The sequence below is a fragment of the Mus caroli genome, chromosome 4, assembly GCF_900094665.2.
Source record: "Mus caroli chromosome 4, CAROLI_EIJ_v1.1, whole genome shotgun sequence".
Lineage (NCBI taxonomy): Eukaryota > Metazoa > Chordata > Mammalia > Rodentia > Muridae > Mus > Mus caroli.
The window spans coordinates 59,922,520-59,948,264 of record NC_034573.1 but is presented as its reverse complement, the minus strand read 5'-3'; the positions used below and the strand labels follow the sequence as shown (position 1 = coordinate 59,948,264).

The following is a 25,745-nucleotide window of genomic DNA, read 5'->3' as shown; positions in this document are numbered from 1 at the left end:
GTGTTTGCTAGGCCCCAGCCTAGTCTCACAAGAGACAGCTATATCAGGGTCCTTTCAGCAAACGCTTGCTAGTGTATGCAATGGTGTTATCGTTCGGAGGCTGATTATGGGACTGGATATGGCAGTCTCTAGATGGTCCATTGAAAGAGTCTTGATACTTCTAGTCACAAGACAATTTAAAATACATTGTCTTTAAAATTAAAACCATGAATTCCTCCCTTACAGGGGAGTGATGAATATAAATTAGGGAAATGCATAAAAATTCTCAAAAATGCTTGGTCAAGTAAGTGCTAATCCTACCCTCAATGACATCATCTTTTCGGTGGGCATTGGGAAAAGCATATTTAAAGACTATAATAACTGACTAATCTAAAACCAGTGGGACACAAAAGAAGATTCTGCAGGGTTGCCAGGGAAGAATGGTTATTTACCCTTAGACAAAAATAGGGCCTTACACCATAAACTGAAATAGGATGGATAGGGATTTAGGGACAAGGCCTGTATTTCTTTTAGTAATGAGATGGGAGAGGTAAGAAGAAGATAAATGGTCTTCCAGCTAAAGGGGGCAACATGAAGGAAGGTGTGGTAAGTCCAGGTTAAAAAAAAATGTATGGAGGCTGGGGCTCCGTCTGAGTGTAAATGAGAGTTCAGGAGAGAGCCAGACTGAAAGGGAAGCCCCATATTTATAGTTCTGGAGCTCAAATCTAAGGCCTTTTTTCATGTTAGCCATGTGTTTGATCACTTGAGGTAACACACAGGCCCAGTATTCAACTTCTTGCCTAAAAATGGCTATGTTGGAACAACTGAACTTTTTTTTTTTTAATGAATGATGTGGAGGGAGAGAAAACAAACTGAGAGCAACACAAAAGGAGTGTGTGAAGAAATATGTGCATGCATGAAAATGTTATAGTGAAACCTGCTACGGTGTATGTTTTATGTATGATAAAATACTCGTTAAAGGGAAGATCTAGCAGCTGGTGATATAGTGGAGAAGGTGACTGGCAATTTGGCACGAGGACCTGAGTTAGAATCCCTAACATTCACCTAGAAAAGTCGGGCATGCTTCCTTGCATCTGTAACCTGAGTTGAGGAAGGAGCAGAGGCAGAAAGATTTCGGGAGCTGGCTGGCTAGCAAGTCTATAAAAACCAATGACCTATGACATCAGTGAGAGACTCTCTCAGAAAAATAAAGTAAAATATGTTAGAAGGTAATACCTGACACCAGCCGCTGGCTGGCACACACGTCCATGAATTCCTGAAAGAAAACAAATACTATACAAATAATATACATACATACATACATATACATTACACACACACATACACACACACACACTCACACACACACACACACACACACACACACACACAGAGAGAGAGAGAGAGAGAGAGAGAGAGAGAGAGAGAGAGAGAGAGGAGATGAGGAGATGGATCTGTAGTAAACATCAGTGACTCATCTTCCGAGGACTAAAGTTCAATTTCCAATACCCACATGATGGCTTCCAACTATCGAGGTCTAGGGGATCAGACACCCTCTTTTGGCTTTCATTGGCACCAGGCATAAATTCAGGCAAACATTTACTCACATCACACACACACACACACACACACACACACACACACACACACACACACACACTTTTGTGTGCAATTCAGAATTCAAGCTCTAGAGTTAAAATCAATACATATCTTAATTCAAAAGCCAGCAGTAGGATTTCTCAATTTGTTGATGAAACCAATGATACTTATGCTCTTAGCTCATTTCTTAATCTGTAGAACTGTGAGAATTAAATGAGACAGCAGGAAAGGGGTCAGTACAGTGTTCTGCAAGCAGGAAGCATTGACAATGTTACCTTTTATTAGCCACATCACCACTCCCTTATTCTAAGTTGACTTCCTTTGTTATATGATCTGAATTTCTTTTTCTGCTCAAAAGTTATTTATTCATTACCTAATTTGGCTAAGTCTAAGCTATAGAATAACATTTCCTGCATTTAGTACTTGAGTATGAATGTTTATAGTTATATAGCCTTCATGAAGTAATTTAATTGCTTTCGGTTAAGATAATCTTCATCTGTGAAATGGGGACAGACATAATAAACCACTCCAAGGAGTACTCTCATTTGATATATATAATATTTAGCAAATTGTTTCTAACAATGCTACTTTTAAAGGCAGAAAGATGACTTTCATATAAAGTCCCAAATATTTGAGGATAGTGTATAAAAGGGTCTTGAGACTAAAAAATTGAAGCTAGCAGTTCTGCCGACCGAATGTTGCTGTAATTGTTCTATATATCAGTGACTGAACAGGGGCATCAGAGCCTAGAATGAAAATGAGGGAGTGCTATACAGCTAGAGCTACAACAAGAAAAGAACAAACTAGTTGCATTTAAAGGGCCAGAGGGACAAGAGCCAGAGCAGAGATGGCATATACCTTCTTGATCTTTGAGGGCCTCGGCATCTAGGTATCAGTGTTATAATCTCAAGGACTGTCTTGAACTATACAGTTTAGTGGTAATGTCCTTGCCTGGCACTCATAAGGCCTTAGATTCTCTCCCCATCACTGTAAATTCATGTCCTATGGAAGAGGAAGGCAGCTTGAATAATTTCCCTTTTGTCAGTTGCTAGGTTGGTAGTCAAAAGTTAAAGTACAAACGCCAAACTATGTGGCTTCAAATCCTATCTCCAGCCTTGTTCTTAGTAAATATGAGCATCCAAACATACCAAAATTCAGTGTAATTGTCAAGAATGCACCATCACTAGCTTCAAGAGCCAGGCCTGTGGTGGGATAGATTCAAGCATCGGCTATTATTGATTCCATTCATGCACCACCTTCCTTAAACAAGATCAAGAATCAGATGCCAACCCCTTGACCACATTAGAAGGAAATGAGTGAAAGCAACACAAAGGGGAAATGTAAGCAACTATGAACAACACATAGTATTAGGACCTTTAAAGCCCTGGCTGGCTGAAAATTGTTAGTAAAAGATGTCAGTGTACTGAGTGAGCAAAATGAATTTGTGAGATATTTGAAGGTTGTTCTGCTGAATATTTGAATGGTTGGAATATTATCTAACCATCTAGTATTTGGGCCAGGCTGGAGAATGGAGAGAGTTTCAGTCCTCAGAACCTGCAAAGGTGCTGACCTGACTCACGAATATGAAGCTTTCAGAGATGGATACTTCCTGAAGAGGCTTACATGCAGCACTAGTGGGCTGGGCACCAATATTTTCTTAGAATCAGAAGCCTAAGAGGAGACCTAGGGACCTGATGTCATTTTTGAAATATGGAATCAATTAAAAATGGCAGCTTCTACCACCTTAAAAGCAAGCAGATGGGCACAGGGGTGAAGGCACATGGTGGGCATACCGCCAAGAAACTAGCTTGGCAATTTTCTAAATTATAGACTATTAGAACAGGAAATCATCTTCAGTCTCTTCTGTGATTATTCCACACATAATGCTTTGCTTCACACACTCCAGCTGCATGCAATGGATAGTTCCTGAAACCCTGGGTTCTCTTTTTCTCCTTTGCAAATAGTACTTTTCTCCTGCATCAATCTGCTAGCCCCTACACTTCACCTAGACATCCTCTTCGACATGCAGCTCATGTAGACAAATATCTGTGATGCTCAGATCATAGTGGCCATCCTTGTCTGAGTCTCCCCCCCTCCAAACTTCCTATGAATTTAAGCTCCAAGGCTCATGATGTTCTCTTATAAAGTGTTTTCAAACTAAAGTGCACTAACTTCAAGCACAGATTTTTTTCCTCTCATTTTATAACTACCACATTTTGTCATCGGATGCAGTATGGAATAGTAGTTGTATATGTACATCCATTCACCCGTTCAAGATGATAAATAAAGCCATACGATAAGTCTGCAAGATTCAGTAGCACTACTGTGATTACGGTCACTATTGCAACTTTACTTTTAAACCCCAAAGGTTAACAAGCCAAGTAAACATGAGCTTCGTGGTTTCAAACTCTGTAAGGACCAAGGTTGGAAGATAGGTAACTGAGGTTGCCCTAAGCAGCCTCTTACACAACATAAGTGTGACTAAACACAAAAGCTTCTCTTCCAATGAAATTGAGGACAAAGTGAGAATGACTTGAGCAAAAGCAAACCACCTTTAGCTTTTCCCTCCCCTCAACCTGTTGCTTCAACCCCCAAGACCACGTGTTTCCTCATGCCCTGTGCCTCCATAAGATGCATGTATGCAAAAGAACATACTGAAGCATAGTGCATATTTCAAGGTCACCAAAAAGATACCAAACTTGCATTTTGAAGCCTGTGGTCTCATTTTCAATCCTCTATCTTTTGTCTCGCCCCCACATAGATCCACTTACTACTAGGAATCTAAATACACATATTGTCTGATATTCTGAAGAATAACTGGTAAGCCTCTCAGGAGACATCGATATAAGACTCCTGTCAGCAAGCTCTTGTTAGCATCCACCAGTGCCTGACAAATACAGAAGTGGATGCTCACAGCCATTCATTGAATGGAGCACAGGGTCCCCGATGAAGGACCTAGAGAAAGTACCTAAGGAGCTCAAGGGGTTTGCAGCCCTATAGGAAGAACAATGATATGAACTAATCAGTACCCCTAGAGCTTCCAGGGACTAAATCACCAACCACATGGTGGGACTTATGGCTCTAGCTGCATATGTAGCAGAGGGTGGCCTAGTCGGTCATCAATGGGAGGAGAGGCCCTTGGTCCTATGAAGGTTCTATGCCCCGGTATAAGGGAATGTCAGGGCCAGGAAGCAGGAGTGGGTGGGTTGATGAGCAGGGGGAGAGGGAGGGGATCGGGGATTTTCGGAGGGGAAACCAGGAAAGGGGATTACATTTGAAATGTAAGTAAAGAAAATATCTAATTTTTAAAAGGAGGGGGAGAATAACTTGTAAGACTCAATGTGCTTCTGAAACGCCAGAAAGTGTGGTAGGAGTATTACCTTTAATACCTTACCTAATCATTCAAAACTTGCTCATATAGTAAACCCTCCATGTCCCGTGTGTATTGTGGGGAAATGGAGATGATTTCCTGTAGCAGGCCAAACTGGTCCCGCCCTCAGGCTGCTTTCCTTCTCACCAAGTGAAAATCGAAGCAGACTTTCAAAGTGGTGAAGTCAACAGTTGTAGCAGTGAGTGTAATTAAATCCAGGAGCAAGAAAAGCGTTGGTACTTCCTGTGTATCACGGGGAAGACCCCATTTAAGAGGTAGTAGCATTTAAACAGATATCAAGGAGTGAAAAGAGAAATGTGCCCAGGACGAGGAAACAAGAAGTCTAAAGCCATCTGAATGGCTGCAAGGCTAGAATAATAAATATGATCATCATAGTTGGTGCTGATGCAACGAAGTTGGTTGTAGACATGCTGTGCTCTTCTATGCAAGAGGTATCTTTGTTGCCTTTTATATGATCAAGAGATCTGAGGATGAGAACTAGAGCTCAGGCCATTGTCAGGGACACATACCATCTGTTTTGATCAGATGCATCTAAGTTCAGCTGCATAAAGCAGCTCTTGTGATGCTAATGCTCATCTGAAACTTTCCCACCCCAGTTCCGGTCATGGGCTCCTTATTTCTCCCCACCACTCTTAACTCATTGCCTCCGATCATTTCTTGCATTTTCCTTCTTGCAGGCATAGCTCAAGTTCTCCAGCTAGCTCCATGCTTCCCTCGGAGTCAGGAATTTCATAGACTTGCTTTAAAATGCAATGTCTCAGAATTAGACCAAATGCGCAGTCCCCGCTTAGACTACCACCCATCTCATGGAGTGCCCAGTGCATTTAACCTTCTTTGTGACCAGCGTCCAGCTGACCTTGGTCTTCAGAGACCTATTCCTTGAAGAAAATGAATTATACTAGGCCACATGAATATCTAGAATTCCATAGGTTGAATAATTTGGTCAGGTAGAATTTTAGACAGCCTGTGCCAAATACTCTTCAAAGGAATTCAACCGTCTCGAACTTGCTCAGTGCCGTTTTTAAAAGTCCCTGTACTTCTGTGTTGCCACAGAGGATGCTACTAGAAATCTCAGTGCCCTTTCCCATAATGAAAATGAGGATATCCAAGAGAAACACAGCATCGACTAATGGTCCTTTTTACCCTGGGATACTGTTTGTGATTATTTCTCAGAAGTGATTTTTAATTGTTTCATCTAAAAGGTATGCATCTTTTCTGATCCCTCTGACTCGTGTGGAGGCTTGTGAATTGGATCCAGCTATTAGCAGCACTTAGCAATTTCCTCTGAGTCTTGCTGGCTGAAGTGCCAAGCTTGGAACAACTTTTAATTTTGTTTTTAATTAAATTTCAGTTGTTTCAAATCACTCACGTTTAATGCCATTTCTTTGCAGTCCTTGGAGATGGCAAGAGCTGTGTACTCCTGCTTACACACACACATGAGCTGATGTGAGTATATCCATGGCAAGGCTGAAGACTGACTCCTGGCTGAGGTCCAGAGCAGGAGCAGGCAATTAGCAAAGTAGAAATGAGTCACAGAATGGGCTTTTGTTTGTGCTGTAATATCTTGAGCTAATATGTTGCTTAAGCAAGAGGCCTTGGTTATTGTATTTGTTTTTGCCAAACTATATTGAAACAAGACTGTATTCTCTTTTATTTCGTGATAGAATTATCAAATATATGTAGGCAGTAGCAATACTAAGAACACTAACATTTATTAAGCACTTATTATGTGTCAGGTAGTGTTTTAAGTACTTTACATATATTGCCTCATTTACATTAAACATGAGTAATTTGAAACACAGAAATTTAATTTACATATATTACCTCCCACATTCCTATGAGATCATTATCCACATTTTTATAGGTGTATAACCAAAGCCCATTTTATTGGCTAGTTATCATTTTGTGAGTTATGGGCAGGGCCAGAACATGAACATTGGCTGCCTAATTCCATATTTCTGCTATTCAATGCTACCTTGGATTTGCTCTCTCCCTCTAAAAACACAGTAGGGCTTCACCATCTAAATGCATTTCACAGTGAGAAAAAGAACTCATCCACTGGTTCTTTACACAAGTGAAATTGACTGAACTTTATTCGTTCTTTCATGTGCCTTCCTGAGTACCCATTCCTGTTGTGTAAATTGTGTATATGTCATAGGGTTCAATGTGGAGACACAAAATCACAGCCTGGCTACTGAACTGTGTATTCTTTCAGACTCCTAAGACCCCACAATGGACAATTAAACTTGAAAGTGAAAGCAAAAATATATACCCAATATCCTGGGCATCTGCTAGTTTAGTTAAAATCATTTGCTAGACGGTTAGTTCTGAAAGAAAACACCTCAGTCTATTTCGTATTTCAGAAGCTTTGCTTACCATACATTCTTTGCAGGATACACACACACACATATACACACATATACACGTGTATACATTCATTTACTTACTTTATACACACATACACATGCATGAACACACACACACACACACACACACACACATCTTGCTTAGTACCCACAACAGCTTTTTTCATCCTCCAGAGCACTTGCTTATAGTTGGAATCATGTAGGTGTTGGTGAACGACTTTTATCATGCCCATCTACATAACTCTACACATTTCCTATAGATAAACACCCTGTCTTCCTGATACTTGCTGAACTCTAGGACTGACACATAAGTAGTGGCCCCAAAATTTGCTAACCATTGGAACAAGCACACTTACTAGTTAAACACAACACTGTGCTATCTTTTCAATATCACAGGACATGAAGTAGAGAAGCTGGAGGATGAGGCTTAGGATTCTAGTTTCAAATCTCCATACATTGGACAAGGCAGGCAAACACATTTGTTTATTATCTTTAGCTAATTCATCTATGATACCAGCGTGAAAATGTACATACATGAAGGCATAGTATACGTGAGTACCCCCTCTTCTTGAAAACATTATATACCTTTACATAATGTGTAATTACTATTGAAAATACTTCTAGAAAAGATAAGCATTAATTTCCTCATAATTTTCAAAGTATGTGGAAACACAAAGTGGACAATAAACTCACACAGATATGAAAGAGTTCTGGATTATTTCAGAATTTTGAAGAGCTGTTTCTACAGAATGAAGTATGATATTGCATGTTAAGGTACATGTATGTGTTGCTACTGAAGCCAGGGAGAATGCGGGTGGGGAGCTATGCAATTTTTCTCTTTTGCTTCCATTTGATAACATCTAAGACTGTACTTTTCAGACAGTGAGATGGAGGCACCATTTGTCATTCATATATTCATTCAAAATGTTTTAATGATTGTCTGCCAACTGCTAAACACTATAGTAAAAGATATTTTGTCAAAGATGTGTTGGATATGGTTCATCCTCTTCTTATGGAAGAAGCCCCCGGAATGCCCACATATTGTCTCATGTGGCACACTCAGTGGGCATGTACTGAATCCAGATTCTTTGGAAATAACATTGTGGTAAGGAGAAAAGTGCCTCTTCCAGACCATCAGGGAAAATATCAGATGAATTAAGTTACTTGTTTCATTGCTGGGACAAAAACAATTTAAGAAGAGAAGAGTTTACTTGACCTCCCTGTTTGAGGACATGTATGTCCCATCATAGCAGAGAAGGCATGGGTACAAGTGCTTGAGGCAGTTGGTCACATTGTAGTCACCATGGGGAAACAGAACTATGATAATAATTCTCATAATTTCTCCTTTATGTTCAATCCATGACGACTGGCCAAGAGTGCATCTCCTTACCCTAAGTAACTTAATCTCCTCCATCATCATTAAAATAATGAAGAATTCCTCCACAGACATGCTCAGAGGTGTTTCTGATTGTTAGGGGATCCTATCAAACTGGCAATCAATATAAGCTATCACAATGAATCACTTGTAGGTTAAAGGAAGAATTTGCCCTTGTATAGTCCAGTGAAAATAGAGGTGGTTCCTGGCTCTAGATGTTTCAGAATATGTGGACAAAAAATAAGGAGGTGAGTATCTGAAAATTACTTGTAAGAGAAAGCAATTGTGCCATTAATCCCTGAGGCCTGATTGGGATCACTACCCATTGTTATAACAGCAGCCTGAGGATATATTTCTGTCAACTGAAAAAGAGAATGATCTCCTCTTGGCCACTTAACCATCTACCCAATACTACAACTTTATCTCAACTTTACTTTTATTCCTTCTCAGCTTTCTAACTAGGACAACGTTACTCACTATCAGTATTATTACAAGAGTGAAATAAGTATTCACAAGGAATACATATAAAATACATCCTCTTTCACATTTCTACATCCTGTCTGATAAGTTGATGACACTTTGACATATATGTATATGATGTATATGATTTTTGGAATTTTTCCTGAATATGCATGCATACATTATAAATTTACATTTTATGTGTGGATGTTTCAATACTGAGATAAGATACTAAGTATTCTTGGGCTACTGACCTTTCTTATGAATCACAATCATCCCTGTATGACATCATGCACAGAGGTGTGTGGTACTTGTTATTGTCCCATGTTGCAGAACAAGAGCCCCAAGACATACAAAGACAAGCAGTGAGTATGAAGGAGAACAAATGGAGAATGGCAGCACTGGAGAATCATTGGTCCTGGTGGTTGCAGAGCTGGATGCTCTCAATCTTTCCCTTACCAAGTCTTTCTGAGGCCATAAAGAACAAATTCATTCTTCATGCATCATATACTAGAAACAAAGACTGCAGCCACAAGAAGCCCTACGTGAGCTCTAGAGTCTTCTGTTTGATCTGCAAATAAAAATTTTATCCTTTCTCTCCTTAATACTCCTAGAATTCATAGCAGGGTTAAGCAGGTGAACAGCTGATAGCTGAGGATGCTACAGAGTGGATAAACTACAGATATCTTTTATTATGCTGCCCCAAATACCAATATTACATCTTTAGGCAGCTGTTCTCATCTGTGCCAGACAGTAAAAGCTGTTCCATCAACATGATTGTTGAAGCCTCTGATTTTTGGAAGCTTTGCCTCATGTAATCTTTTGTAGTATCATAAAACAATTAGATTAAGGCTCAGCATTAATTTGAATTATTGTCCAGTTTCCAGAAAATATCTCTTGGAAATATTACATGCCTTTGGAGATATTAAGTACCAATTACAATGTTATGTCACCTACTGCCCCTTTGCACTCGTTCTAGCATAGTATGATTTATATTTCAGTCATCATCCTCAGAAGTACAGTGGCTAGAGAATGAACCAGAGATGAATTATTGATGTAAGCAAAGTAAAGCAAAACAAAATTTTTTTTTTAGTAGTGTGTGGCCAGATTTTTCTTGAAGTGAGAAGAACAGGAGGCAGCCTAATAGTCTTGAACATTATTATTGCTGTAGGGTGCACTATAATTTTCAATCTCTAGCAATGTATCTGTGAATTTCAGAATATGTACATGTGAAGTCCTGACACCTCAGTTGCACTGTCTGTAGAATGAAAATACAAATCATATTCTCCATTCTACTGATGTAGTTCTAAGGTCATTTAAAGATCAGCATCAGTAACAGTACGCATTTCCATCTGACAAATGCATTCAGTAAGTCAGGAACACACAGTCCCATATCATGCATGCAAATGCAGGATGGCAAATGCCCTTCACTTTCTTTTGGAGGAAGAGGCTGAGAAAAGAAATATGAATCACTTTCCAGAGTCACTAAAATGCTGAGTTGAAGGGACCCCATTTGGATCTAGCTCTGCTGCTGATTTCAACATCTGTGCTTTTTTCTCTGAAATGCTTTCCAGATGATAGAAAAGTATAGAAGGCAAGAACTCTAGAGAAAAATAGCAATATATACATGTACATGGACACACACACACACTAAGGAAAAAAAAAAGCATGCAGGTCCTTGGGTCTCATTCAGTTCATTGGTTTGAACCCGTGGTGTAGCAGTGAAACAAATTTGGGAAGAGAAGCTAATATGGTTATTCACAGTTGTGAGCTGCCTTTGCCAACAGCCATTAACATGTGTGTGGCCTCCTTCAGGGGAGCAGAGGGAAGCAATATCTCACAAGATGAGGACAGAAACAAAGAAGAGGAAAAGGACAGGGAACATTGCTAGCTTGGCAGATGCAGAGTGGTTCAAGGATATGCACTAAGATCTTGCTTGCATAAAGATTCACACCTCAACCACACATTTTTTTTTCACTGCTTTCCTTCCAAATGTGCTGATCCTACGTTTTACCAGGCATCCTTCTTGGAATCTGCTGTCACTCCTACAGCCTTCACTCCTTGGTGACTCTAAATCACCTAAGATAATACGGTGAAATATTACTGTGCAAGAGGACTAGTTACGGGGATGTGGTATATGTCCACCTCCAGGAAATAAGTAGGTATGAGCAAGGTGATTTTTAAATTATGAAATTAATGGTTTGCAGTGTCCCAAGGAGGACCACTCTGTTGTGCAAATTCAGGACTCATTGTGTCCACAAAATATAATTACTCATAGAATTGCATGGGCAAATAAATATGCAAATATTCCAGGACTCATAATAGTCAATTATGTTTAGTGTTTGTGTGTGTGTTTATGTGTTTATGAGTGCACACATATGTGCATGTATTTGCAATCATATACATTATGTGTATAGGTAGAAATTTAATTACACAGAGAAATGCATTGCTTACTGTGTGGATTTCCCAAGAATAGTGCACTGAAGATCTTTACCCAAAGACAATACTATTCATAGATAATTCATCTGAAATTTACTTAATGACATTGGGAACTCTATGAACTTTATTCCCAAATGCAGACAAAGAAATGAGTAAGCTTAGAGAATTGATTTTTCTTATAATAGCCAGAAAGGAGGGGATAGACCAGGCCTTGAGCTGCCCCTCTTTAGTTTCTGAGAAAGCTCACACCCAACTCCATGTATATGCTCATGTCTTACCTTTTCACCTAACACAAAGGAAAAGATCTTTCCCTGTCATAAAAGTCAGAAAAGGGGCTCCTGTGATCAGAAGCCAATACCTACTATATTCCTTCTGGAACCAATAATCTGGGACAAATGGGATGGCTCAGTGGGTAAATATACACTTACCACTGAGGCTGAAACCCCAAGTGTGATCTTTGACCCCACATTTTAGAAGGAGAGAACCCACTCTCAAAAGATGCCCCAACCTTCTATTTTTATGCTTTAGTATGTGCATCCCCATCAGCCCCCAAAATAGATAGTAAGATTATATATGCATACATACATATATACATATATACATATGTATGTATATATGTATGTGTGTATGTGTATATATATATGTGTGTGTGTATATATATATATACATATATATATATATATAGAGAGAGAGAGAGAGAGGGAGATGGAGAGAGAGAGATGGAGAGAGAGAGAGAGAGAGATTAAAAATTAAGAACCACGGCACTAAATTTTGGTCAAAGTAAATACAATATTTAGGTTTGATCTGACTCATAAATTCTCAATTAAGTATTAATGGAAATCTAGAGTGGGGAGAAAGAAAAAAAGAAGGGAGAAAGGAAGAAAGGAAGGAAGAAAGAAAGAAAGAAAGAAAGAAAGAAAGAAAGAAAGAAAGAAAGGAGAAACAATTTGAGAATAATAGCTACTTTCTAAGTTGCATTAAATTATTTCCTTAATAATTTAAATGATTTTAAAAGACACAAGAAGCATTTTATGACTTTGTTCTTTTCCATTACCTAGCTCGGTACCAAAATTGTCATATACCTTGGGGAAAATGCTCTTTTGAAATAATGAAACCTCAAATAGCTTTTGTCCAGACCCCAAACATCCCTAAAGCAACTTGAAGCAAGACCAAGGGCATATAAAAGCATGTAGAATTCTGTGACAATCTATTTTAGCCAGACTTTGATCGCAGTTTGAAATGGGGAGTAAAGAAAATGGGTTTTTTTTTTGGTTTGTTTGTTTGTTTGTTTGTTTGCTTTTGGTTTTTTATAACATTGCCAAAGCCCACAGGGAATGCCACATGACACTTAAGAGAAATGTATGTTTAGTGAGTATTGGAAAAGTAATAAAACTACATAGAAACAACCAGTTTTCATATGTAGAACACTACATTCCCGTTGGCCACCCCATCTCTATGTTTATTTTTCTCTATGTACCTAGTGATGAGGGCTTAGGTGATTCTCCTATAATGTTGACCTCTCCTCAAAAGAAGGGATTTGTAGCTTTGTGATGTGTCACACACGTACATATGAGTTGCTTTTGCTGGGAGATGTAAATTACTCCAACCAACTATAATTTTGATGTCACATTACTTAGACTCTGTTCTAACCCCGATGTATGGCCTAGCGGTAGGGGGTAGTTTTGGTCATGCATTTCTTAATAATGGTGATACATGCTAAGTCATATGCAAATGTCATAATTATACTTATACTAAGCTGGGTGGCTTCACTTCTTACATATCTGAGTTGCTTGTGTAATATATATTGTTGCTCATATGGCCATGGTAGACATAATATCAGAAAATTAAATGAAGCTTAGGAGAAAACAATATATTCAAGAAATTGAATAAAGAGAGATGTATTTGTAGACTGCTAATATGTAATGCAGTATAATGTTTTATAGGAAATTTCCTTTTATAGAAATTCAGTAAATGATGTATACACTAAAAAATGACAAAAATATAATTGTAGAATACTAAATATATAATACATTAACATGTATGTTTAGCAATTTTTTAAGCATTAGGAGTATTAATAAGTGTAAGTACTAAGTACCACATGGTCACCAACGTGACCCCAGACACATGAGTTATGCATCTCCTGACAGGACAATAGCTAGGTCAATAGGCATCAGGAATTCTCAGCTTCATTACAAGTTTAGGTGACCACTGCTCTATATGAGGTTTCTTGTTGCTCTTTGTTCAACACAAGGTGGTACTTAGCAAATCCTTGCATGATCTTAAAGCATATCTTCTCCCTGCTTTTTGTCCTAAGATTCATTATCTATTAAAGAATATTTGACTATAGTGTTCATCTTTAATGAGGATTATCTTATACCCAGAAGAATGATAATAGAGTTTGAGAGTAATAAAATATACTCCTTTTGTGCATTGTAAAAGTAAATTGTAAATAACCCACAATTGTGGATATGCAGTGTATCTATGGTGCTAAAATATCACAAGTAAAACATAGTTTGGAAAGAAAAAATAAGCAAATTTAGGTAATAATAAAGGTAAGAGTTTGGGAACTACTTTTAAATATTATGTATGGCTCTCATTACATCACAAAGTTATCACCCATCATATAATTTCCAAGAAGAGTATTCCTATTTTAATCAAGTTTTTCTTTTCTCAGGAGCCTGCCAATACAGACTTTTATGTAAAATGACCTTCTTTAAAATAATCCCTGGGCATTTTCAGTTTCTTCTTCCCTTCCATCCCCTTAACATTTGCATCTTATTCACGTAATATATGTATATATTATAACCTAGCTATTACTGGACAGATATTCTTTTGTCTATCCAGGGATACTGGAGTATTTAGAACCAGTTTGGGCTCATGGGGAATCAAAGAGATTAGTTCAAATTAAGGTTTATATTTAGAACTCTATGCATCTCCAAGAAATACCTGTATAGAACTGAGTTTCAATTACTGGCTTTGTCATTTTATGCTTTTTATTGTACGCATTTCAAACTTTATCCTGACAAGTAATCCCTAGGGTTCCTTGATATTAAATAAAGGCTAATAATCAGAACAAATGTAAGAAATATTGTTCCAGTTTGATGCAAGTAGTGTGTTAGTTTGTTAATATTGCTTTAATAAAGTACCATTGTTAGAGTGGCTGGAATATCAGGAGTGTGTTTTCTCATATTTATGGAGTTAGCACTCAGAGTTCAAGGAGTCAACAGGATTGATTTCTTCTGCTGTTTCTGTCCATGGCAGATACAAAACTTTCTTCTTTTCTCATCTTCATAGTCCCTCCTCCATGTACATATGTGATTAATGTCTTCTTATAAGTACATGAGTTGTGCTGGATGAAGTCTCCCCTTTTAACTTTGGTTCTTTAAAGACCTTTCCTACAGAGGTGTCTTAGGGTTTCCATTCCTGCACAAACATCATGACCAAGAAGCAAGTTGGGAAGAAAACGGTTTATTCAGCTTACGTTTCCACATTACTCTTCATCATTAAAGGAAGTCAGGACTGGAACTCAAGCAGGTCAGGAAGCAGGAGCTGATGCAGAGGCCACGGAGGGATGTTTCTTACTGGAATGCTTCCCCTGGCTTGCTCAGCTTGCTTTCTTATAGAACCCAAGACAACCAGCCCAGGGATGGCACTACCTCCAATGTGTTCTCCCTCCTTGATCACTAATTGAGAAAATGCCTTACAGCTGGATCTCTTGGAGGCATTTCCTCACCTGAAGCTCCTTTCTCTGTGATAACTCCAGCTTATGTCAAGTTGACAGGCAAAACCAGCTAGTACAAGAGGTAATGGGGAGGGTAATGAGTGTTCAAGATCATGTGTGGGGAAGGACTGAAGAGATAGCTAGATGGGCTTGAAAATGAATGGAAATCTGCAACTGATTGGGGTGAGGAGATTGGGGATAGCATCTCCAGGATGAGACAGATAAGATAAGGGAGGTACACAAGAATAAATGGGATTGACCTTAGCTGTGACTCACTAGATTGTGGATATGGAATCAAAAGAAGGCTACCACCTATAGCCAAGAAGGAACCCTAGTGGAGCAATAGAGACACTAACCCACTCACAAAACTTTCAAACCAAAAATTATACTGTCTACAAGAAATGCAGGCATGGGAGTGAGCAGACTGGGGAAATGGCCAACCAATAACTGGCCCAACTTAAGACCCATCCCATGGGCAAGCACCAATCCCTAACATTATTAATGGTACTCTGTTGTGCTTCCAGATAGGAATATGTTGTCCTCTGAGTGGCTTCACCCAGAAGCTGACTCAGACAGATATAGATACCCACAACCAAACAGAAGATGGAGCTTTGGGACTCTTATTGAAGAATAGGAGAAAGAATTGCAGGCCCAAATGGGATTGGAACTTCACATGAAGAACAAAAGGGTCAACTAACCTGGACCCTTGCGGCTTTTAGAGTCTGAACCACCACATGATTGATATACAGGGGCTGGGCCTAGGCCTCTCCACATGTAGCAGATGTTCAGTTTGGTCTTCATGTGGGTCCTGAAGAACTGGAGCACGGGCTGTCCCAAAAGTTGTTGCCTGTCTATATTGTATGTTTTTCTAGCTGGGCTGCCTTTCTGGCTTCAGTGGGAGAGGAAGTGCCTAGCCCCACAGAGACTTGAAGTGCCAGTGTCAGAGTATATGCAAGGGACTGCCCATCCATTCAGAGGAGAAGGGGAGGAGGGATAGGAGAAGGATTGTGGGAGGGGATGACTGAGAGGGGGCAGTGAGAGCGATGTAAAGTGAATAAGTAAAAAATAAAATAAAAAATGACCCTGTGTTCAAATGCAGTCACAATTTCAATCAATGCATGTCAGAACTGCATCATGTAAAGTTGAAGAAGATACAATCCATCCCATAACAGATAGAGAACATGCAGGTGATGGTGAGAAGATTGCATTTGATCCGAAGTAAAGAGAAATTAATTAGGAGATGAGATTAACAAAAAAACAAAAAAAAACCCACAGAAATAGAGAAAAAGACAGAGAGATAAGTTGCTGAGAGCCTTGTTTGAAAACTGGTCCCCAATAATATTGCAGCTCTCAAAGTCCAGTAGCTCCCTACCACCTAGGTTGAATTTGCTTTTTCTTACAAAGCTCTCAAAATTTGTTTGATTTCCCACTTCATACATCCACTCCTCAAGGGATAGTAGGTGGTGGAATGTAGACAGCATTAACTTATGGCTCTGTAAATTGGGACAAGGGCCAGAGTAGACATGTGCTTCACGTACCCACTGGGCTGATAATATATGTGTTCCTCATTTCTTCTTCTGGGTTTGTACATTATCATACCTCCAGGTAGGACATTTCTCATAGGTCTGAGAATCCAACAGAGATGGGTTCTGTGATGTGACGGAAGGGAGAGTCCTTCTCATCATTTCAGATATAAAGGGAAAAAAACCAAAGGCACTGAAACCTTGGGGACAAGATCAATTCCTCCATTTTATTTACGGAGAGCATCTACTGGCCATTCACCAGTGTGACCAGAGCTTTGTTTTGAAGTCTTTTACTCATGGCTATGATTGGACTGGCTCAAGGCACAGTGAAATGAAAGGAAATTTGCAGCTGCTTCCTGTCTCGCCAGGCAGTTTTTGTCTGGTGATACCTACTTCCGTGGTATTTTTAGTTCTCATCTGTAGCATTCTGTTTCTTTTGGGGGATGCTGTGCCTCTGGCTTTTCAGAGAATGTTATGGAGTGGCCTGAGCTTCCCAGCTCACCCCTGATCTATTCTGCACAATTACAGAAGCAGGCTTATAATCAATGTAATTGAAGATCAGAGTTAATGAGGACCTCGGTGTCCGCACAGTCCCCTGAGCAACACTGGCTTCAGATTCTAGATAAGGAAATGATTGGGCTGAACTGAAAATCCATTTGGCTAATTAGATGATGTATATTCCCACAAGGCAGTGAGAGAAAAATGAATATATATGTATATATGTATATATAAATATATTTAAAATAAGGAAGCATGACATTTTGAAGTTGAGATTTTGGCAGAGATTCATTTAAGAGTCATTGCTCTCTGGGAGGATCTAAATGAGTAACTCAGAGAGGAATCTTACATTGCCCAATAAGGGAGGAAGGGCTTTTTATCTAAAGCCAAGAAAATAAGACAGACATCCAGACGAAAATAAGGGAAACATGAGACACAAGAAATAACACATTTTTATTTCCTCTCGAGGTAGTTTTCATTCCCATAAAAATGTGGCAATTTATTCAGAGAGCTGTTTGACACTCATTTAACTCACTAGTGCACCCTCCTTCTTAACTCTATTTTGTATTTTTTTCTTTGATTCTCTCCCCAAATCCAAATGTCTTCTGAACTTCCATCACACACTAAGAACTATGCTGATCATGACTTAAGCAATGGATGGTCCTTGCCATCAAGAAATGAAGAATCCAGATGGAATAATTATCAAAGGGCAAGGGACAGGCACAGAGGTTTGCCCCAGACTTGCATGTCTGACCTCCATCCCTGGTGTTGTCAAGGACTGTATTTTATTCAACCAGAGTCTGGTATAGCCTTGCTAGTTAGTTTGTATAAAATGGCACAGCTAAATGAAATGATGGCATGGTGTATTTCATACACACTGGATGAAATCCCCTCCTGCATATGGCAAAGATTGAGAGATGCAGTTCTACTGGGGAAATCTGCTGTGTACTACCAAAGCACCTAGCTCTTGATCCTCCCCCTCTTTAACCTCTTCTGATTGGTCTTTCCATATAAGTTTAAGTTAAGGGCCAACTTTCCAGGTCTACTTCCTGAGAGTAACAGTTCTTTCCAAAGTGGAGAAACTCAGCTTTTCAGCTAATCCTTATCATATTCCAGTTTGTATGGTACATGTTTATGCTTATATTTAGTCTACATTATTTAGATCATAAATATTCTCTAATGCTCTAGCTCACTTTCCTAACTCCATGAGTATGTCTTATCTGGGGAGCACTTTACTTAGTGTTGGACAAATGAACTCAGCTTGGGAGTCTCTTTCGCCTTCTTGCTGATACAACGTGATCTTTGAGTCTCCTTGTTCCTTTTCACAAAGCCCTTTTACTCAGGTCTGTATTTTATTCATTCACATCTCAAGCCCTTGAAGTGAGTCACCTCTTTCAAGAGCCCTGACTGTGATGTTCAGTTGTTTAGTTTGAACATTGTGAGACTCTTAAAAGGCCTGCCATTTCATGTTGTGCAAATACAATTAACCTGGACCAATGAGATGGCCTGTCTCCTTCAAAATCCCGGGAAGAACTGAATTGAAGGTCTCTGTCATCAGACATGGAACTTGATTTCATTAATTCACTTTAACATTCACTAAGTCTTTAACATGTGACAAGTATTTTGCTGAGAGAAGGTGGATAAGGACTCATGAGTCACCATATATGCCTTGTAAGATGGCATGGTCCATTGGAGGAGGGAAAGCACTTCCAGCACTATGTACACTACAGTCACCAAAGACAGTGTTCAGCTTGCTGGAGGAGGAGTAACAGGACCACAGAAGAGATCCCCTACCAGAGCTCCTATTTCTCAATACAACCTGAAACATCCAGGAAGGTCATAGCTTTAGAAACTGAAAATGCTTCTTTCAACTTTCACTCTTATCACTGAGTAGTTATGCATATTGGTCAGATCAATTTTCATCTGCACCTCATGCATTCTTCTGTAAAAGAAGAAAATGACTCTCCTAAAAGACTGTTGGAAGTGAGCACATTATGTAACACATTTATTTCAAGAAAGAAAAAAACATAACACTCAAAGGCTAATAGTCCCCCCTCTGGCATCAAAACATTTGAACATCTCTTTACAATATTGATTCAAAAGATATTCACGTTAAAGATAATCCTACTGACGAGGCCATTTATGATGCTGAAACACAATGTCAGAGTGGTAATGCCTTATAAAGAACAGAAGTGTATTTATGAAAGTTCTGGGGTCTGGAGAGTCCCAGATGAGGATGTCAGTTTTGCTGTCTGGCAATGGTTATCCATCTGGTTCATTGTGGGGCTATCCTTCATTGGTGACAGCTTCCTGAAGTTTTTAAAAGGACACTAATATCAATTTTTAAGAACTCTTATATTCATGACACATTTATCTCTAAAAAGACTCAAATGCAGTCTATAATACCTGTTTCTCAGTCCAATATTTTTCACTCATATTTCTCATATTTGAAACCTGTGGTTATTGTGTGTAGAGCTTTGAAGTTCATAAGAAATCCAAATAATAATGAAAATTGCTCCCATTAGTCAGTTTCACAGGGCACCCAGGACTTCATCTGCTTTAGTGGATTTGTGATGCTGTATTCCTATCTCCATTAAGTGCTGCAACACTAGCTCTCCCAATTGCAGGGGATATTAGTGGTTGGCTCCTCTCAGCTAAACATTAATTGAATAAGCATCTCTCCATTGTAAAGGGCTGTTTTCACCCAGGGTTATGCTCCCTTCCCAGAGATAGCCTGTAAGCCCTGACTGGACAATGCGTAAGCATAAATGTTTCTCTTTATTTGAAACCAGTTTGAAGACACACCCACTGCCAGAGTGTTGAGTGCAATCATTGGAGGGTTTTCTGCATCTCCATGGCAATTCAACTTCTCCCGACATGCCATTTTACTTTGGCCACTCCCTTACAGGACCATACCAATGGATTACTACTATGCTAATCTCTGCCTTTGAGTCTTCTTGCTGATCTAAGGCAGATGCAGTGTCTTATGTAATCTCGAGATCAGCATCTGGGGAGGGGGGACTCTCTCCCCATGCTATTTATATGTAGCAACTGGAAGATTGTCTTCTTGCTAAAGTGGATATAGCTAGTAAGTAACACCATGAGGATCTGAACTCATATCTTGCTGGTTGTTCTCTTTATCACAGTACTGTGTAGCTTTTCTGAAGCAGCAGGATTAACCAAACTCAGCCCTGGGACACAATTCAATATCCATCCTTCAGTCTTTAGTGAGAATAAATACAAGAATTATCCATTTAAACAGCATGACTGTGCTTTTTTAAAAGAAAAATCTGCAGTTGATACTGATGTGTAGTGCCTTACTCAAGGACCCATGTGACATGTCTCTCTTTGGGCTTTGTTCCAGGGGGGGAGTGGGGAAATGTGGCTTTGCAGAGAGATTTACATAGCTTTCCTTGCCAGAAGTTTGAAATTCAGAATCCTACAGACTTGTTTCTTTTTATTTTCTTTTTTCCTTGAGTAGCCAAAGACTTTAGGGCCAACTTCTAAAATGGTAATTTCCTTATCTTTGCATGATGTCACCCATTACTCCTGCCGTCTCACATGGATGCTTCTGGCATTCACACTGACAATCATGTTGTATCCTGTGCTTTTACATGGTACTCCTTCTATAGAATAACAGGCATTGTGTATCCCTATGAGTTAAGAAATGTAAGCTTTAGTCCTTGTTCTCAGATTGTTGGACCTCCCAGACTACAGCAGATGGGATGGTCTGATTCATTATGAGTCCAAACATAGAACAGTGTTTAATATGATCTGACAGATAACCCCTTGTTAAACGAAAAGGGTGCTTGAAAGCAGAGCACTCTCTGGAAAACTTGAATTTCTTCCCTGGAAAAACTATGGTATCGTCACTGTTGTTTCCTGATATGACAAAGAGAAAGTAAATAGGGTAGGGAGCTTGGTTATATTAATTTGAGGGAACAATCTTTTGTTGTGCATAATACAAGCTGATACATCTAGCACAACTCCAGATCCACTCTTTAAGTCTTATTTAGTCCTATTCAAATTCATACTTTTTCACTCTCTGACGCTTAGCCTTAGATTTGCATGATTGCTGCATACATGTGTTCAGCATTTACAAAATAATTATGACCAATCTGAAGGAGTCTCTTGCCTCCTCAAACTGGGTATACATATGAGCATATGTGACTTTGTATAGTTGTATATGTAAACACTGTATAATTATACAGTAATTGCATTGGAATGGATAATGTATACCATATGTATGCATACATATGATATCTCTTATGAATTAATGAGGAATATTTCAATTCAGACATTAGGAAGCTAGAGGCTTTTTGACCTACATAAGTTCTAGAAACATATTTAAGCCTTCATTGGAGAACAGGCTAACTACTGGAAAACAAAACAAAACAAAAAAAAACCAAAAAGAATGAAGAAAACAAAGCCCCTTAAAAATCAGTCCCTCCTGGCATTTAGGCCCATGTGTAAAGATCTAACCAGAGGTGATTCATACCTGCCATTTGAGTAGAGCCTGACATGACCCTTTGATCTCAGACACTGTCTGCTTCTCTTCCTGTATTTTCCAAGCACCAAACATCAAGTTCATTTATTTGTTTGCTTGCTTGATCAGTGTTTGAACACAGTCTCCCTCTGCATCTCGGTATGACCTGTAACTCATTGTGTAGATTATACTGGCATGGAAGTTACTACCTTAATCTTCTGAGTACTGCATCAACATGTGGGTGTGTGCGTGTGTGGGTGTGAGAGTGTGTGTGTGTGTGCACAAGTATCTGTGCTTGTGTGTATAGTATCTTTCCTTAGAGGGTCTTGAAATTTCCTTGGAAACTCCTCTGTCTTTGTCTACTACAATCAATATTTCTATATTATTTTCTCCTTTGGAATGAAATAAATAGGATTGAGAGTATAGCTCAGCGATAGCATACTTACCTACTATACACTGAGTCACTAGTTTTGAACCACAGCACTGCAAAAACCACAATCACAGAAAATATGGCATAATAGGGGAAATAGGACTTGATTTCACATTTCTTACTTTACATGCAGATATCATCCCCTTGGCTGTAGTGGACATTAGTGCACTCTTTCCCAAAGGGATGTAGGGGTAACAGGGATAGCCAATTTTCCATTTGAAATATTATCATTTTTCACTAGAACGAGTCAGCCACTGTCTATACACCTTACATTAATCTATTTCATTCTAATATTTGAGGTGGTGCCCCTTAATGTTTTCATTTAAAAATGAAGCAGCCAATGTCACAGTAACTAAATGACTATCACAGAAGTCAGTAGTCTATAAGGGCAAAGTTTGGATTTGAACTCAGGACACAGTCTTATCCACTAGCCTGAAGTGCTTCATGTTGACTTTGTCACCATAATGACACAGAGTGACAGTTCTTCCAATGTTCTTAGGTAAGTGAGATGTATCAACTGCAGTTGGATTATTTGTACTTTTGTTCCTGTAGCACCAGTAATGATTCTGACACTGGGGAGAAAGTAGCTGTTGCTCTCTGTTCACCCACAGGGAGCAGCTTTGTGGTGAGTGAAGGAAGCTACCTGGATATCTCCGACTGGCTAAACCCTGCCAAGCTGTCTCTGTACTACCAGATCAATGCCACCTCGCCATGGGTGAGAGACCTCTGTGGACAGAGGACGACAGATGCCTGTGAACAGCTCTGTGACCCAGATACTGGTGAGTCATGCGCTGTGGGACTTCAGATGTGGGTGGTATGCATTGAATAAGAGTCCATAGTCTTTCCACATAATTAATCAGAGATGGCTGACCCACTGGCAAAGAACCTGATGGAAAGGTCGGCCAGTTCAATCTATTAAACCATGTTCTTCCATTCTCTGGTAATGAAGGTACTTCTTAGAAAGCCTCAGAAGCTCAGGGGTAGAAAAGGCCATAGAGAACACCGAGGTCAACCTCGGCATGGCAGACTGTCTGAATGCCATTAGACACTGCTAAGTGCATGCCCTGTTTGCTTTTATATTCATATTTTTCAACAAGATAATGTATATCATTCAGTTCTAACAACAAAAAAAAGAGTACTTGACACACAAGCTTTCTCTTGGGGTTAAAGGAATTAATAAGAAATAATAGACTATAATGTGGCAAGAAAGCAGAAGAGGAAAGAATATTAGGTAGGGGAGAAAGGGGACAGCACAAGTGAGTGAGCAGAGGGGATGAATAAAAATGAAGTGGAATGATATGTGTATGAAAACACCAAAGTATGGTTGTTTATACAATAAAAACTAAATTTTAAATAAATGAGACAGACAGTATACAGAATGTTCTCCATGTATTCATCTGCACATCCAACCAAAAAGAATTTCCTGTCGCCAGGCATAATTTTAGGCAATTTTTTTTTTGCCTCCTGTAATCTATATATGAATATCTATGGAAAGGAACAGCAAATCTGCAGGCTCATATGGAAGCCCAAGCCCATATATGCCTGTTTATTTTACATTATTTTAAATGAAATAACATTAAAAATTCATTATTTCAGTCACATTAGCCAAATTTTAAGTACTCCATGACTCTGTATGACTGAGTAGCTTCTTATAGAACTGAGATTAAAATAAAAATTACAAAGTTATGTTGGACAGTGCTGCACTAGACAAACATATGCATGCATGTGTTGATGTGTGTAGATATAGATATAGAAATAGATATATAAGAGGCAGACAGACAGACAGACATTATTCTTGGAGTAGGGGAGAACGTAGACAGAAAGGTTCCCTGGGAAGGTGTTATGGGAGCAGGTACTTCAGAATAGGAAAAGATGAAACAATGATACTCTGATAGTTTTCAAAAAATAGAAGGCCCTGCATACATCAGTTCTTTGCAGCAGACACTCATAAATGGATTTTTGTTGGGCACTGATAGGGATTCCAAGATGGTTAGAGTGGAAGGAAGGAGTACAAAATACAGCACAATTGTGTATTTGAGAGAGGAATGTGGTTCAGACCTTTGATAGCATGACGTGAACCTTCAGTGAAATGGGAAGTCATTGGATGTTTTTGAGCAAAGGAACACATGAGCATGAGTCCTGACCAACATTTTAACTGATCTACTCTGGCTGCTGTGCAATAAATCCTTTCTGAGATGTCAAAACATACTATTACTGTAATCTAGGCAAGAGTTGGTAACGGCTTAGATCATGAGATGAAGGGAAGAAAGTGCTGGGGTATTAACAGATTCTGGGTGACTGTAGTATAGGCTTGACAGCATTTGTTATGATATGAGATGTGAGAAATGGAGTGCAGTCAAAGATGATTGCGAATTTTCCAGTCTAAATGGTGAGACAAATCAAGTCATCATTTCCTGAGTTGGCATGCCATGGAGGGTCAGGGTTGGATGAGGGGTATAAACAGCAGAGCTGTGAATATTAGTTCAAGAAAACTACTACCTATTACCCAGAAGTGGAGAATGAACACTTGGGTTTGCTCCTGAGATCTGACTGTATTGATGCTCTAATATTATAGCAGCGAGCAGTCCTGCCCTGGTGATAAAAAGGTAAAACCATGGGTGGGCCTTCTGCAATACACCTTCCATGCTTTATCTACTGGATAGGATGATATATTGAGACATCTCATACAAAAATCATAGTTATACTGGAAGGCTCCCCGTCTCCCTTGGCTCCTGTCTGATTCTTGTTTAGATCCAGCCTGCCTGCCTGACCATTGCTCTCAGCCTTGTACTTACCTACAATCCTAAGAAGCATGCATCTTAGGGTTAGTACAGCTTCTTCAAGTGAACATCACAAATTATTTTTGCCACCCAAACAGGAAATAAATGTTAAAACTTACTCTGCAGGACTATGGAGGATGTAATGTGTCAGGAAGGTAATTGCCCTCTTGTCCCTCATTACAAACAGAGTGCAGATATGTTAGTATTAGACAATTAGCAATATATATTTTTAAATCATGTTTTGGTACTTTCAATCCATCATTATGTATTTGAACTGTTTATAGCTACTGGCCAGAAGACAGGCAGAGATATCAGGCTGCTAGTGGAGAAGGTGCCCCTAAGTTCTTATCTTTCTTCACTCTCCTGAGCTATGTGTACACCACATTCTATTTTTAATGGCTAAACAGTCACTTTTGCCAGATATTTCTTAATATCTGGGCATCGATCAGATGTCTGAATCAATCATGTTGAGAAAGTAGGGAAAGTAGGGACTGACAGATACAAACTGTGTCAAAGTAGTGAATCTTGCATCATATATAAAGAAAACTGGGCTAACATTTAAACCAAATGCCAAAACAACAGAATAAGAATTCATTAAAGGTATCGAAAGATGGCCTAGTCGGCCATCACTGGAAAGAGAGGCCCATTGGACTTGCAAACTTTATATGCCCCAATATAGGGGAATGCCAGGGCCAAAAG

At 39.2% G+C, this 25,745-nt stretch overlaps 1 protein-coding gene across 4 annotated transcripts in view; it reads left to right on the top strand.

The window, feature by feature from the left end:
- Nucleotides 1-25,745, top strand: part of Astn2 (astrotactin 2) — a 955,818-nt gene that overhangs the window by 382,442 nt on the left and 547,631 nt on the right. For all 4 annotated transcript variants that reach the window (XM_021160105.1, XM_021160104.1, XM_029476272.1 and 1 more), the window contains one exon: nt 22,878-23,045. In XM_021160105.1, the coding sequence (XP_021015764.1) occupies nt 22,878-23,045 (168 nt within the window). The remainder of the gene's footprint in view (nt 1-22,877; nt 23,046-25,745) is intronic.